The sequence below is a fragment of the Miscanthus floridulus genome, chromosome 7 (assembly GCF_019320115.1).
Source record: "Miscanthus floridulus cultivar M001 chromosome 7, ASM1932011v1, whole genome shotgun sequence".
Lineage (NCBI taxonomy): Eukaryota > Viridiplantae > Streptophyta > Magnoliopsida > Poales > Poaceae > Miscanthus > Miscanthus floridulus.
Window position 1 is genome coordinate 117517354 of NC_089586.1, and position 13975 is coordinate 117531328.

The 13975-nt window shown below is 44.5% G+C and overlaps 2 protein-coding genes across 3 annotated transcripts; both read left to right on the forward strand.

Annotated features, from left to right (window-relative positions):
• Nucleotides 1–364: 364 nt before the first annotated feature.
• LOC136464414 (chaperone protein dnaJ 16-like) lies at nt 365–5096 on the forward strand. Of its 2 annotated transcripts, none has more exons than XM_066463365.1 (12): nt 365–805; nt 1158–1281; nt 1356–1438; nt 1520–1631; nt 1719–1823; nt 2247–2297; nt 3645–3731; nt 3813–3921; nt 4002–4150; nt 4239–4292; nt 4364–4664; nt 4757–5096. In XM_066463365.1, the coding sequence occupies exons 1-11, from the start codon at nt 645–647 to the stop codon at nt 4652–4654; spliced, it is 1326 nt and encodes a 441-aa protein (XP_066319462.1). In that variant the 5' UTR covers nt 365–644; the 3' UTR covers nt 4655–4664; nt 4757–5096. The 2 variants fall into 2 exon arrangements, with proteins under 2 accessions (XP_066319462.1, XP_066319461.1); XM_066463364.1 differs by having other exon boundaries at nt 4364–4671; nt 4757–5095.
• A 1192-nt stretch (nt 5097–6288) lies between these two features.
• Nucleotides 6289–7584, forward strand: LOC136464415 (peroxidase 31-like). Its single transcript, XM_066463366.1, has one exon. It carries the CDS (start codon nt 6374–6376, stop codon nt 7448–7450), a length of 1077 nt encoding a protein of 358 aa, XP_066319463.1. The 5' UTR covers nt 6289–6373; the 3' UTR covers nt 7451–7584.
• The last annotated feature ends 6391 nt before the right edge of the window (nt 7585–13975 follow it).

Here is a 13975-nt window from a genome sequence, read left to right on the forward strand (position 1 = left end):
TGACCCCACCTACCAGTGAATCAGCCTGTTCGCTCGTTGGTTTCGGCCAGAGCTTATCAGTCATGATACGATATTTTTCTCTCATAACAAACCAGCGTCAGCCGGGCTTATCAGCCCAGAAACCGCCCGGAACAGGCTGAATGATCACTCACCATTTGACTTGTATTCCGTACAGTTTAACGGTTAAACCTCTAGGGCGGCAAAGACGGCGACGCGGTAACCGGCAGTCCCGGTACAGTACTGCTCGAGCGGAGCACCGCCCGGTCACTGTCTTTTGGGCCCGGTCACTGTCTTTTGGGCCCACCTGTCGGAACCTAATTTAATTCGTCCGTCTCGGTCGGGTCTCCCTCCCTCGTGTCCCCCACCCATTTCGTCGGTCTCCTCGCTCCTCTTCTCCCCCGCCTCGCCACCCCGAATTAGAAGGAGCTCCGAATCTACCGGGCCGAGCTCGCCCGCTGGCCTCCCCGAGGGCGAAGCCCTATCGGCTGCCGCTCCCCCGTTGACAGGGAGCTCAGCCCCGCCCCCGCCGCGGCTGCGGCGGGTGGACGTGACCGGAGCTCCTCGCCGCCGCTGATAAGATCCGAAGGATTCCTAGGCTTTTTTGTGGCGGGAGGCGACTGGTTCCGTCGGCTGGTCCGGTGAGCATGGCGGGGCCCAAGTTCGGGTCGTTCAAGGCTGAAAAGGGGGATTCGGCGGCGGCTGCCGGCGCGGCGGCCCAGAGGAAGGACCCATACGAGGTGCTCGGGGTGGGGCGTAATGCTACTGAGCAGGAGATCAAGAGCGCCTTCCGCCGCATGGCACTCAAGTAAGTATTGTCTGCATTGCTCTTGGATTTCGGTACTTCGCGTGCTCTTATTTTATTTTGCTCAGATGGAAGGACTGTGTTCAAATTCTTTTGTAGATTACTTTGCATTTTGTGCTTATTTTGTTCCAAGTATGAGTAGCTGGCCTCTCCTTTTGGAACCACATAAAGATCAGTATTAGGTAGCTTCTGAATCGTGCATTATATTGGAACAAAAAACAAGTCTCTGTCTTGCAAAGAAAAAAAAAAAAAGGCTCAGTTTAGACTGTTTAGCTATCTCGTTTACTGATAATTTGATGGAGGAGACAATGCAGCTGTTTGAGTATTTATATATCTGGTAAAAATTGTCCTGCAGGTACCATCCAGATAAGAATTCAGACGACCCTGTTGCCTCAGAGAAGTTTCAAGAAGCCACATTCTCCTATAACATCCTGTCAGATCCAGATAAGAGGCGCCAGTATGATGCATCAGGGTTTGAGGTGATTGATGGCATGGTTGAGCAGTTTGAGCTGACTATTTTTTCGTGTGACTTAATGCCTTTGTTACTGTTCAGGCCATTGAAGCAGAAAGTCAGGAACTGGAGCTGGACCTATCAAGTCTCAATACTGTAAATACAGTGTTTGCTGCTCTGTTTAGGTAACTTAAAGATGATATATCTGCTATTCTTCTTTACTCGATATTATTTGCCTCATTATGTAATGCAATATATTTGTGCAGCAAACTAGGTGTACCAATCAAGACCACTGTCTCAGCAACAGTTTTAGAGGAGGCATTGAATGGATCAGTAGAGATTTCTCAGCTTCAGCTGGGCAAATCTCTATGTAGGAAGGTTGGCAACTGCTCCTTTTTGTTCTTTATCTGTTCACTTTTTTTAACACCAGTGAGTAAGCTTTGGTATTTATACACATGTTGGCAGGTAGAAAAGCAGTCAGCTCACTTTTATTCTGTGGACATAACAGATAAAGAAGCCAAAATGGGCTTAGTTTGTAGAGTTCATTCAACTTCTAAAAGTAAATTTAAGGTTTGTTGCCAACTTACTATTCATCCATCTTCTATGATCGTTTGACCATATAACTCCTATGTTACATCAGTTATTGTGTTTCAATTCTAAATGTCACATTCCACTAATAAATGTTGTCCTTTTTTTATACAGAACTGACCATGTAACTTGATTATGTCAGTTAACTGATAAGCATCGTCTTCTTTTTAATTGTAGTGTTCCATAAGCAACCTATTTTGTTCTTATTTACTGAATATAAGTCTACCTTTTTAGTGGAAAATATTATTTCACTTCCATTGTTATTAAATTACGATAGTCGATAGATGATCAGCTGATTCTCTTTAGTTGTTGATATTATCGCAGCGTAGAACGTTTAAATAAACCAAGTACTTGATGTACTGTGTAATTGCAGCAAAACAAGTTTGTTGACACTTCTCTTTTCAGCTGTTGTATTTTGAGCTTGAGGACAATGGTGGATTAAGCCTTGCTTTACAGGTATGCATGTGTGTAGCCAGCTTATCTTTTTTGTTAGTACCGATGAAAAAAGAAGACAAAGTTCTATTGGTTACTGGCTTATCACCTGCCATTCTGCCAAGCATATGACGCCAAACATGTGAAAACAAATATTTTCGTACCAAGTTTAGATCTTGTTGATTTGGCATGGCAACCTTGAGGGCACAGCCAAGTAGCTACAGCGCACTGACTGCCATAACTGTAGTATGTTAGTATCAATAATGCTTTGTTTATCACTGTAGATGTGTTTGGCATCTGTTCATTCTAAAATATAGCTGATGTGGTATTGTGACTGAAGCAAGTCCCCTCAACATGATTTTTGACAGTTTAGTAATGTACTAATATCGTTGGCTGGGAAATTTCATCCTGACATTATAAGTTAATTTTGTGTTTTTTATCTCAATCTCACAAGATCAGTGTTCAATTGGATGACCTGTAGGAAATATTTCTGTGGTATATTAAATCTGAATATATTGGCCTACCCCAACTTGTTTGGGACTTAAAGGCTTTGTTGTTGTTGTATTAAATCTGAATATGTTCCTTAGCATTATGTACAATCCATCTAGAAGCCTTTATTGGTCCAGAAATATTACCAAGGGTTTAAGGGTACGTGCTATCTACATAGTCTCCCACAGTCCCACTCTCCCAGGGATGAACTGTGTGTACCTTGACTTCATTATTAAATGTTCTGTTATCCATCTAGAAGCTTTTAACTATAAATTTACCAGATACTGAAATGGACAAATGGCTGCTACCACACCACTTCTCTCCAAATTGAACAGTTGAGTAATTAGCTTAAGGAATCTGATTGTGAGCACACCCTGAGCTGTTGTGAGATGCTGTCACAAAGGAAAAGACAGTAATATCTGGCCCATCAATTCTTGATGCTGTGAGAGGATGTTACTTCCCCTTGGTATTAAAGTCAGTTCTTATTGAGAGAGATCACTCAGTTGCCTATGTATTTAGGGAGAGTGTAGGTGAGGTAGGAAACATATCAATCTACTGCACTTGGATTAATCTAGTGCAGTATTGATTCAGATATCATGTCTAGGGAACCAACCCAAGTAACTCAGTTGAGCCATTTTTGGTAAAGGGAACACAAAAACTATACAGATAGTATGTCATGGATGCACATAGGGCATCGCAAGAGAATAAAACAGACGCATCATTTAGAAAGAGCATCATAGTTACTAACTTATTTCTGAAGTTATTGCCTTGTTTGTATTAAAGTCTGCTGCTTGACAATGTTCTTCTATCCAGAAGGGGATTTTGTGATCTTACCATGTTGTCTGAGCATGATTTCAGCTAATGTCTATTAGCCTAGTGCAGGAAGATAGTGCAAAAACTGGAAAAGTTACTTCTGCGGGGATGTTCTTTCTAGGCTTTCCTGTGTATCGATTTGAACAAAATAATTCAGTGAGTATACAAATTAATGCCTTTTTGCCTCCTTTTGTTTTTCTTTGTGTGTTTATTTTTACAAGCTCCTATTACTACTAGGCTGCTGCTGCGAAGGATCCTGATGGTGCTTTCTTTAAAAGATTAGATGGCTTTCAACCTTGTGAAGTAAATGAACTGAAAGCAGGAACCCATTATTTTGCTGTATATGGTAATATCATTTTCTGTTGTACCATATCTAGGCATCTGTGACTATTTTACAATTTGCTGAAAAAATCAATCATTTTTCAGGTGACAATTTCTTCAAAAGTGCGAGCTATACTATTGAGGTTGTATGTGCTGAACCCTTCTCTGATCAAAAGGAGAAGCTACGAAGTGTGGAGACAAAGATAATTGCAAAACGATCTGAGCTGTCTAAATTTGAGTCTGAGTATCGGGAGGTATGCAGTTCTCTTTGACATATTTTATTTATACAGGTTCTCCATCTATCATAAAGTTTTAATGTAAAACACATGACTAAATTGGAAGGTTTTGGCAAAGTTCACTGAGATGACTAGCAGATATGCTCAAGAAATGCAAACGGTATGTGCATTCATTAAGCTGGCATTTGTGCTTCTCACTGTGGTCTGAACTTTCTATGTTTTAATGCATAGATTGATGAGCTTCTAAAGGAAAGGAATGCAATTCATGCATCCTATACCAACAACCCAACTCTGCAGCGGAGTTCCAGTAGCAGCAAAGGGAAATCACCCTCTAAAGGGTCCAAAAGTGAGGATGACCAAACTGTAAAGAAGGAAAATAAATCGAAGAGCCAGCCAATGGATGGATCCAAAAGCGATGACGAGGGTCCCAAAAATAAAAAGGAAAAAAAGCCTAAAGATCGGATTCGAAGGAAGAAGTGGTTCAACATTCATTTGAAAGTGGACAAGAGAAGGCCATGCTGATAACTGCAATGTACCATGTAACTGTTTTTTTTGGTGGGTGGGTGGGGGTTCGGAAGATCTATCTCTCAGTATTCACTTGTTCTTTCTGTTCTTAATTTGTAGGTGTTTCCTAGATCTCTGCTCCAAGCAAAAGGAAGGAATTCCCGTTTGACGTCCTGGAAGATGCAGCATTTCATTTTGTCGATGATTCCTGTGATCATATTCATACTCATTTTGTTTCCTGAAAAGTCAGGAACCTCGCCAGTTTCAGAAATGGTGTAAAGAAATGTACCACGTAGTTTCGTGACCCTAGTCAGATACTGTTGTATTTATCTCAAGTTGGACAGTTAATGATGAATGTACAATAGAGAACTTAGTAGTGTGCTGTCCAGAATGGCAGAATCCAATTCAGATTTGTTCAATTTGTGCGTGGTGCTTCATGAAGGAACAAGGTTTTGATGATTCTTGCTGTTTCAAACAGTGAATGAACACGTTGTTACAACTCCTAGGTTGTGTGAGCTTGGTATTCTCCTAGGCTAGTCACAAATTCAGGTATCGCACGAAGTGAGAAAATTTGTACCCCTCCCCTCAGTTGATAATGATTAGTTTATCCTGTGTGTTGTGCCGTAGACCAAACCGCGCTTTCATGGTGTGCTGGAGACAAAATCAACTCTGACCATGTGTTCGGCACAAAATCAAGCTTTGGCACATCCCACGGACAAATTGTCCAACAAAGGATGTTGGCTTCCTTTCCCTTCTAGCATTAGAAACAGATACGGGTCCATAGTTGGTCTGTAATTGTGATAGGCGTAATTTCCTGGTAAAGTCAGTGCTAGATTAAGTGAAACTGATAGTTAGACTGATGTTTTCGATCGATTTTGTTCAGGGTTGCCTTAAGGCCCTCCACAGTGTGCAATCGATGCCCAAAAATGAATGGGTTTCACGGTGATCAAATGGGCATCGGACTGTGAAGCTGCAATGTTTGAAAAAGTTGGCACCAAAGCCATTAGTATATGTGGGGACTGCAAGAAATAAAATGACTCCATCTTCTGAATCTTATGTTTGGAGCAACAAAGACTAGCAATAGTTTCGGACCAGAACTAGATATATTTATTTTAAGATTCGGCACCGATGCCTCTATTTGCTTCGCTCCTGGTTTTGCTGGCACCACTCCGAATTAGCATCGCTTGTTACAGTGTTTGAAGTGATGCCTCAATTTTCTCACTCCTCTTTAGGCATCACTCCGAACACACTATAGAGGGCCTCATGAGCGAGAAGTTGTATTAAATTTTTAGTGGGGTCGTTCATGTACTAGAGTTATCTTGTCTTTGCACCCTAATAGTGTGATTTTCTTATCCTCATTTTTAAAACTAGGAATTACACCTATTTTTATATTTCCTTTTCTAATAAACCTGCTAAAAAGATCCGACGATTCAAATTTGTACGGCTTCCCACTTCCCACTTTCCCAGGCACAAATCGATAGCACTTGGCATTTGCTAAATGTAGTAACGCCCAGGACGAGAGACACACGTTACAAGCAGCACAGCGTGCGCGCGCGCAGCGACCGTTTTCCATCCTTTACAACCGCAAACCTCTCCCCGCCACTCCCTCGGCTCCGTTCGCCTCCCCTCCATTGCCTCCAAGAACCGCCGCTCCTCGCATTTCTTGGACCCGCACCCCCACGCTTCCAAAAGTTAGGAGGGAAACCCATCAGCCAAGAGCTATCCATACGCACAGCGATGCACCAGCACGAGATACCAGCCATCATGCGCCTGTCCCTCCTCCTCCTCGTGGCCGCGCTCTCGGCGCGCGCCGCGGCGCAGCTGCCGGCGCCGGCGGGCGCTCTGAAGCCGGACTTCTACAGCCAGTCGTGCCCGCGCGCGGAGCGGATCATCGCGGAGGTTATGCAGACGAAGCAGATGGCGAACCCGACGACGGCCGCGGGCGTGCTCCGCGTCTTCTTCCACGACTGCTTCGTCAGCGGGTGCGACGCGTCGGTGCTGATCGCGTCCACCCAGTTCCAGAAGTCGGAGCACGACGCGGAGATCAACCACTCCCTCCCCGGGGACGCCTTCGACGCCGTGGTGCGCGCCAAGCTGGCCCTGGAGCTGGAGTGCCCCGGGGTGGTGTCCTGCGCCGACATCCTCGCGCTGGCGTCGGGAGTGCTGGTCACCATGACCGGCGGGCCCCGCTACCCGATCCCGCTGGGGCGGAAGGACTCGCTGACGTCGTCGCCCACGGCGCCCGACGTCGAGCTGCCCCACTCCAACTTCACCATGGACCGCCTCATCCAGATGTTCGGCGCCAAGGGGTTCACGGTGCAGGAGCTGGTGGCGCTGTCGGGCGCCCACACGCTGGGCTTCTCCCACTGCAAGGAGTTCGCCGACCGGCTCTACAACTTCCGCAACAAGGGCGGGAAGCCGGAGCCGTTCGACCCCAGCATGAACCCGTCCTACGCCAGGGGGCTGCAGGACGTGTGCAAGGACTACCTCAAGGACCCCACCATCGCCGCCTTCAACGACATCATGACGCCCGGCAAGTTCGACAACATGTACTTCGTCAACCTGGAGCGCGGCCTCGGCCTGCTCAGCACCGACGAGGAGCTGTGGACGGACCCGCGCACCAAGCCCCTCGTGCAGCTCTACGCCTCCAACCCCACCGCCTTCTTCACCGACTTCGGCCGCGCCATGGAGAAGCTCAGCTTGTACGGCGTCAAGACCGGCGCCGACGGCGAGGTCAGGCGGCGCTGCGACGCCTACAACAGCGGCCCCGCCATCCCCGGCGCCTTCGGCGGCGGCGCCATGCCCAAGATGTGACGCTGCGCGTGGTACGACGACGCGCGCGCACGTGCTTGTCTGCCGATCGATCGACGGCCGAGCTGTGTGGCACGACGACGACGCGTTGCTCGAGGACCTCTCTGCTCCTCCTCTTGCGGCGGTCACGATGGTGTTAAGATTTGGTGCGGAAATGTGATATGTTTCCTGCTCGATCAAGTAATTTATTCCTAATCCGTGTGCTGCGGAAAAAAAGAACTTTGAAGTGTTGCTAATTGCTAGTATAAATTAATTCGTTTTTTTTTTTGTCCTTTGATCGTCTTGCCAGTTTATTCATCATCATGTATATAACTCACGCAGATTATCACATTTTTTTCTCATGATTTTTTTGCTAAATAAATGTTGCGAAACAGACCGGTTTTTTTTCTAAAACAAACAGATCGTTTTTTTAATTTGTGACATTTGGCGGCCAAGGACACAGGCCACGGCAGCATGTCTGCGCGCTTGTGATTGGCTAGTCCCGTGGGCGTGCACGTCATAGATGATCTGGTTCTGAAGCCGGCAAATTGTTTTAGTGCGCGCCGCCTTGCGTACATTGCTATGTGTACACAGGTTTTCATTTCATGATTTGGGGAAAGCAAAATGTCACGTTAAGCGCAGCATAAGGTTCCGTTTGGCAGAGTCTCTCCACCGGCTTCAGGAGCCATTTGGAGCCGTTTTCTATCAAACGGGGTAAAGTAAAATAGCTTTATTTATGAAGCCCCTAAAATCATGCTCTCACAGTGATTTGGGGTGGGATGGAGCAAAAAAAAAGTGGCTTCTCCCGGCTTCTCCTCCGGGCCCCTAAAAATATGCTCTCACAGGGAAGCCATTTTGCCAAACGATTTACCAAAACCGCTTCAGCTCCACCGGTGGAACTGTTCGTGGAGCTGAAGAAAAAAAAAATAGCTTCACTAGTGAAGTGAAGCCCTGACAAACGAGACCTAAATCTCTTTCTTTCTAAATCTGAGCCAAGCTCGGGCACCTCATTGGGCCACCTCGCCTCCTTTTCCTCCACCGTTGGATTTTGATGGGGTCGTCGAAAACTAGCGTCTCCAGTGCCCTCTCGACTCAAGCGCGTGATTCGCGAGGGACTCCTTAGTTGCCGTCGCTGCAGCCACCGCCTCCTTCCGCGCTTGCTCCGTCCCGTGCCACTAGATCGCCGCCTCCTCCTCGTCCATCGCGCCTGCCTTACCGGAGAGGCAATTTTCCGGAAAAGCGCTGGCACCCCATGGGAGAGTGCGTGTCATGTACCAGATGCACACGCTAGCCACAGATGCAGGACTGATGATGACTGTGGTATAGAAGCAATAACATGCAAGAAGAGGACCTGCAGTATGGCTGGCTACTGCGGCTTATGGCTGGTGATTTATTAGCATCTCAAGAGCGGGAGGCCATATGGTTTTGCCATTACGGGAGGATTAAGTCTATAACTGTACAATAGAGTAGTCAGTAGTGGGATAGCATGGCGCATCTCGTCATTCAAATTTGCCATTCTGAATTCGTTTTGTACATGCCTGTATTATTCTGGTGCGGATTTTGAGCATTCGAGAGTGTACGTAAAGCAAGTAAATTTAGTGGAATTGCATGATACGTAACAACAGCTTCCTTCACCATATGACGTAATCATTGGCAAAATCAGCACCATGTTTACCCCAGCCAAAAACTCTGGGATGCAAGTACCGGACATACATTTATTTTTGGCAAACAGAACAAAAATACAAATCAGGCAATGGCCACGAATAGAGCAAAAGATGAGTTCAGACGAGACAAAATTTGGCAACTACCACATTGTGACGCTTGAATTAGGGCACTTATGAAACACACATAAGTTCTATCTAGATTTGCACTATATTTTTCTAAATATTATATGTAGCACAATTTTTTCTTTACATCTTATTCCCTTCGTCCTAAAATAACTGCATGCCTCACTCCTTAAGGAGTCAAACTTTTTTAAGTTTAACTAGATATATAGAAAATATTATATCATTGAATCTCTAAATAAATTTATTATGAAAATACATTCTACAATTAATATGAAAATATATTCCACAATCTAATGATACTTATTATCCATCATAAATATTATTACCTTTTGCATATATATTTAGTTAAACTTTAAAAGATATGCTATCGTAACTATTTGCAAATAGTTTAGAACGTAGGAACCAAATATTTTACCTTTTGCATATATATTTTAGAACACGGAGAGTACGTTCCAAACTATTAACTATCGTAACAAGTTAGACTAGGAAGGTAAAGCACGCACAAAGGACTGCAAATGTGAAACATAGATTCAGTTAGAGAATGTAAACTACCACATAATGATTTTTCCCGCAATATTGGAAAGTTCACGCTTTTTCACTAGTTCTCATCATAACGCCTCACAAGATTGACCTCAAAAGGGCTAGGCTCCACGGTTGGATAACTCCGTAGATAGCCCATGAGCCTTTCCCACGGGCCTCCGTGTGACCTCTCCCTAACCATTCCTTGCCGTCTTCACTAGGAAGAGGTTTTGGACAAAACACCAAGACCTCAGTTAGTGTTATCTTGCAGTATTACTAGCCTGGCATATATAACTCTTGGTGCGTGCAAGCACTGATATCATGGAGATATGTATTCACTAAACTATCTAAACACTAGGCCTAAACCTAGAACAAGCGTTAAAGCGGCCTCTAACTAGTCGAATAAAAGCCCTATGTATGGTTTCAGTAATTGAGATAACTAGTGGACTAACCTTTATTCCAAGTGTTGTGATTGGGATAGGTTATGTATACACCATGGTTGAGCAAGATGGCACTCATGGAGGAGATGAGAGGTGGCCACAAGTTGATCAAGTGCTCAATTCTAGGAAAAGAAGAAAGAGAAAAAAAACCTATGGATTGAAGGCAAAGGTATAAGATAGAGCTCTTTTTTTTGTCGGTCAAGACGCAACATACTATTAAGAGGGGAGCTCTCAAGTTGAATGGTTATCTAGTGCCACTAGGTGTGGTTTCATTTTGCATATTCATAAAACTTAGTGATGTGGTGAGATGCAAGTTAAAAGTCTTTCAAAATGTTTGAAAAATGCTAACTCACACACACATGAAATGGTGTACCACTTGATGGAGTTGAGCACATTTGAAAGGCTTTGAGAAATAGAGTTGATAGGGTGTTTTAGCACTGTGGCATCGGACTTTATGCTACACATTAAATAACGCCACTCAGAGCTGTTGTTTCTAGATTGGCTCGCCTTGCGGTGGGACCGCCAGGGCGTCCAGGTAGCAGTGCACACAGGGAAGTTTCAAAGGTCATCGAATCGGCACATATGGCGTTGGATCATGCGCTGAGGAAAGGCCATGTCATCATCGCTGGCAGTGGGACCGGTCGTCCCCAGCCAGGCACTAGCTGAGCTACAACAGAGTCATCGAATTGGCATATGCTCCTATTCCATCCATGAGATGAATCCGATGTGGATTTGGCCCTCTGGAAGACATTGGATTGAGGACATTGCATCAATTAGAGTTTGCATCGGACTATAAGTTGAGGCTTTGAAAGTAACTGTTGGCGCTCTGTTAGTGATTGTTAGGCACCTGGCGGTGGGACCGCCAGTGCACGGATGTGCTGGTTGGTGTCCCAAACGGCTACTTTCTCTCCTCCTCCTCCTCCTCCTCTCTCTCTCTCTATATATATATATATGTGTGTGTGTGTGTGTGTGTGGTGTGTGTGTGTGTGTGTGTGTGTGTGTGTGTGTGTGTGTGTGTGTGTGTGTGTGTGTGTGTGTGTGTGTGCATGGGATTTGGAGCTCTCTTTGCCACTTGTTGAACCTTGCTCATCCCATACAAGCCGAGAAAACCTCTCCCAACTCTCTCATGCTCTCGTGCTCTTGCAAAACACTTCGAGAGAGGGATTGGTTCATCACTAGGCATTGCATTTGTGAGTTGCATTCTTGTGGTACTAGTGATTGTGAAGCTTGGACATTCTTGTTACTCTTGGTGGCTGTGGCCACCTAGACGGTTGGAGCTTTGGTGATTGGTGAGGGGAATTGGTGATTGTTTCTGCACCCCCCCCCCCAATCAAGTGATTGTGAAGAGGAACTTGATCCCGCCTCGCGGAGTGTAAAAGGGATACTCTAGTAAATTATGTGTGGCTAGAAGGAGGGCTTGTGGAAGTGATTCTTGCGACAACCAAGTGGTGGGTCTACCATGTGATACTTGTTAGTGGCTTAGTGCACGAATCACTCACCATTAGACTCGCCATAACAGGGATTAAGTTGTCAGCAAGCAACTAAACCTCAGGAGAAAAATTAATTGTGTCATCTTTCTTGTCCGATTTGGTATAAAGCCCAACAATTGCATTTCATTCATTCCATTACTTATGTAGTTGAGTAGTGGTAGCTCTCTTGTTTAGTGTAGCACTAGAGTAGCTAGTTGTTAGTAGCTCTCTAGTTTGCTCTCTTGTGAAGTTGTGTAGCTAGTAGCTTGTTTGGTGAAGTGGTTAGATTAGTAATCAACCTTGCTACTAGAATTGTGTAGGGGGATTTGCTTGAAGTGAACTAGAGCTAGTGTTGATAGTTGTTGTTAGGGTCACCTATTGCTCTAACACTTTGCTCTAGTAAAATTGTGTTTTATAGAAACATTTTATAGGCTATTCACTCCCTTCTAACCATCTAGATCCTTACACCTAAGCATTGATCCTAACACTTTTGCTAATCGTCAAATCTTTTCTTAATGGCGGAGAGAGCACAAATGTTTGAACCTCAACTCAACTTTAGCTTTCTCAAACTCCAACACACTCCAAATGACAAGCCAAGAGAGTGTATATTGCTCAACAAGCACCAAATAACCATTGGGAGCTCGAGATGCAAAAGTAGGTGTACCAGATAGCTCTCGTGACCATAGCAGAGAAATTTAATGCCCTCTGCAAACCAACTAGTCATCACCGACCGTTGGATCCTAAGGCTTTTCCTTGTGCACCATTAAAAAGTTCAAAATTCCATTGAGCCATAAAAATGTCTGGGCAACTCTAGTGACACTTTGGTATGTGGATCAAATAGTTCATCAGAGCTTTGAGGTGCGTTTAGAGAGGACCCACTCTGAACAATTTGGTGTTCAATGGTGGAGCGGGATAACTCAACGAAGAAAAGATCCAAGAGGCTTTAGTGACACTCGTGAAACTTCGTTGCCCTCTATACCACTCCCGTCACATTTGCTTCTATCAGTGTCAAACTACGATGATGAAGTCTAAAATACCCTTAAGTCTGAATGCTCTGAAAAATTTCAGATTCCCTCCCATGCAAAAGTCCAAAATCCAATCTTTTCTCCGTTGAGTTATCCCATGCTTCGAGGAGTGCATCCTCTCTAAACCCACCTTGAAGCTTCGTTGAACTCTATGATCCACATACTAGAGAGCTCAAATACTCACTTCTAGGGATGGCAACGGGTATCCGCAACTCGAAATCCGGTTGGATTTTTACCCCATTAGAGTATGAATGTGGGGTAATCTATGTACCCATGGGTTTGTTAATGGAAAAAATTGATACCCAATGGGTTTGTGTATGGAGATGGTTATGTTCTAGCCAAGTCCATAAACCCATGGATATGTATATACCCGTATAAGGCACTATAATTTAAAGCTATCTCCCAACTATAATTTTAAGCCATCTCCTAACCTAACTTACTCTAAAATATGGCCCGACTAACAAAAAAAACTCGACCTGCGGGGGGTTATGACGGCCCCGGGTTTTTCTTTTAAGAAGAAGATCTTATCACACAGATCGAGAAAACCTCCAAACCCCCGTCCACATCCTGACGCAGCGGTATCCTTGGCCAGTTAGATGGCGTCTGCCGAACCTGGGCCGTGCGGCACTCAAGGCGCACACACACGGACCACAGGACTAACAAACCCGTTACCATCCCCACTTCTCTGCTCACGGAGAAGCTCTGGGGCTTTCTCCAATGACTAATAGACTTACCTTCTGAGTTGGATTATTTGCGTCTTTTGACCGAGCTTGCCTTATTGAGCTTTTAGCTTGTCTTCTAAAGTTTTCATGATTGTCCTTGATCTTTGCACCTTAGCCTAACTTAGTCCATTTCTTGTATCTCTGACTGAATATCTTATGTAATAATCGTTATATTATTATCCATAAAACTTTATATCTTCTATACTAGCAAACATTGTTAATCCTAATAGTTATATTGTTAATCAACCTCCAAAATCAATAAACCCTTGCTAGGGTCTATTTTTCTTAAAGTATCTCCAAGAGTTTCCTAAATCCTTTCCTAATCCTTGGTGTTTAGCAAGATAAGAAAAAACCTCTTTCCAACAGCTCCTAATCCATCCTCCTAATCTTTTAAAACTTAAAAAAAATCACCATGTTTCACGTAAAGTTACGCGCTTCCGAGTCGCTCGTATCTTCCCTCTCCGCGCGTGTTTGTTGGCCAATCTAAAGGTGTAAGAACGTGGAAAGAATAAAGAATAGTAAAGGGTTCCTGATACAAATATACAAGAAAGAAACAATTTATAAAAATAGTTAGAATAATTTAGAAA

What these genes read in the sequence shown, in the direction of transcription:
- LOC136464414 (XM_066463365.1), top strand. Translation starts at nt 645, where the DNA reads ATGGCGGGGCCCAAGTTCGGGTCGTTCAAGGCTGAAAAGGGGGATTCG. An exon ending in GTGTTTGCTGCTCTGTTTAG is followed by an intron (nt 1,439 to 1,519) that starts GTAACTTAAAGA and finishes ATATTTGTGCAG; the next exon opens with CAAACTAGGTGTACCAATCA. An exon ending in ATGCTCAAGAAATGCAAACG is followed by an intron (nt 4,293 to 4,363) that starts GTATGTGCATTC and finishes TTTAATGCATAG; the next exon opens with ATTGATGAGCTTCTAAAGGA.
- LOC136464415 (XM_066463366.1), top strand. Translation starts at nt 6,374, where the DNA reads ATGCACCAGCACGAGATACCAGCCATCATGCGCCTGTCCCTCCTCCTC.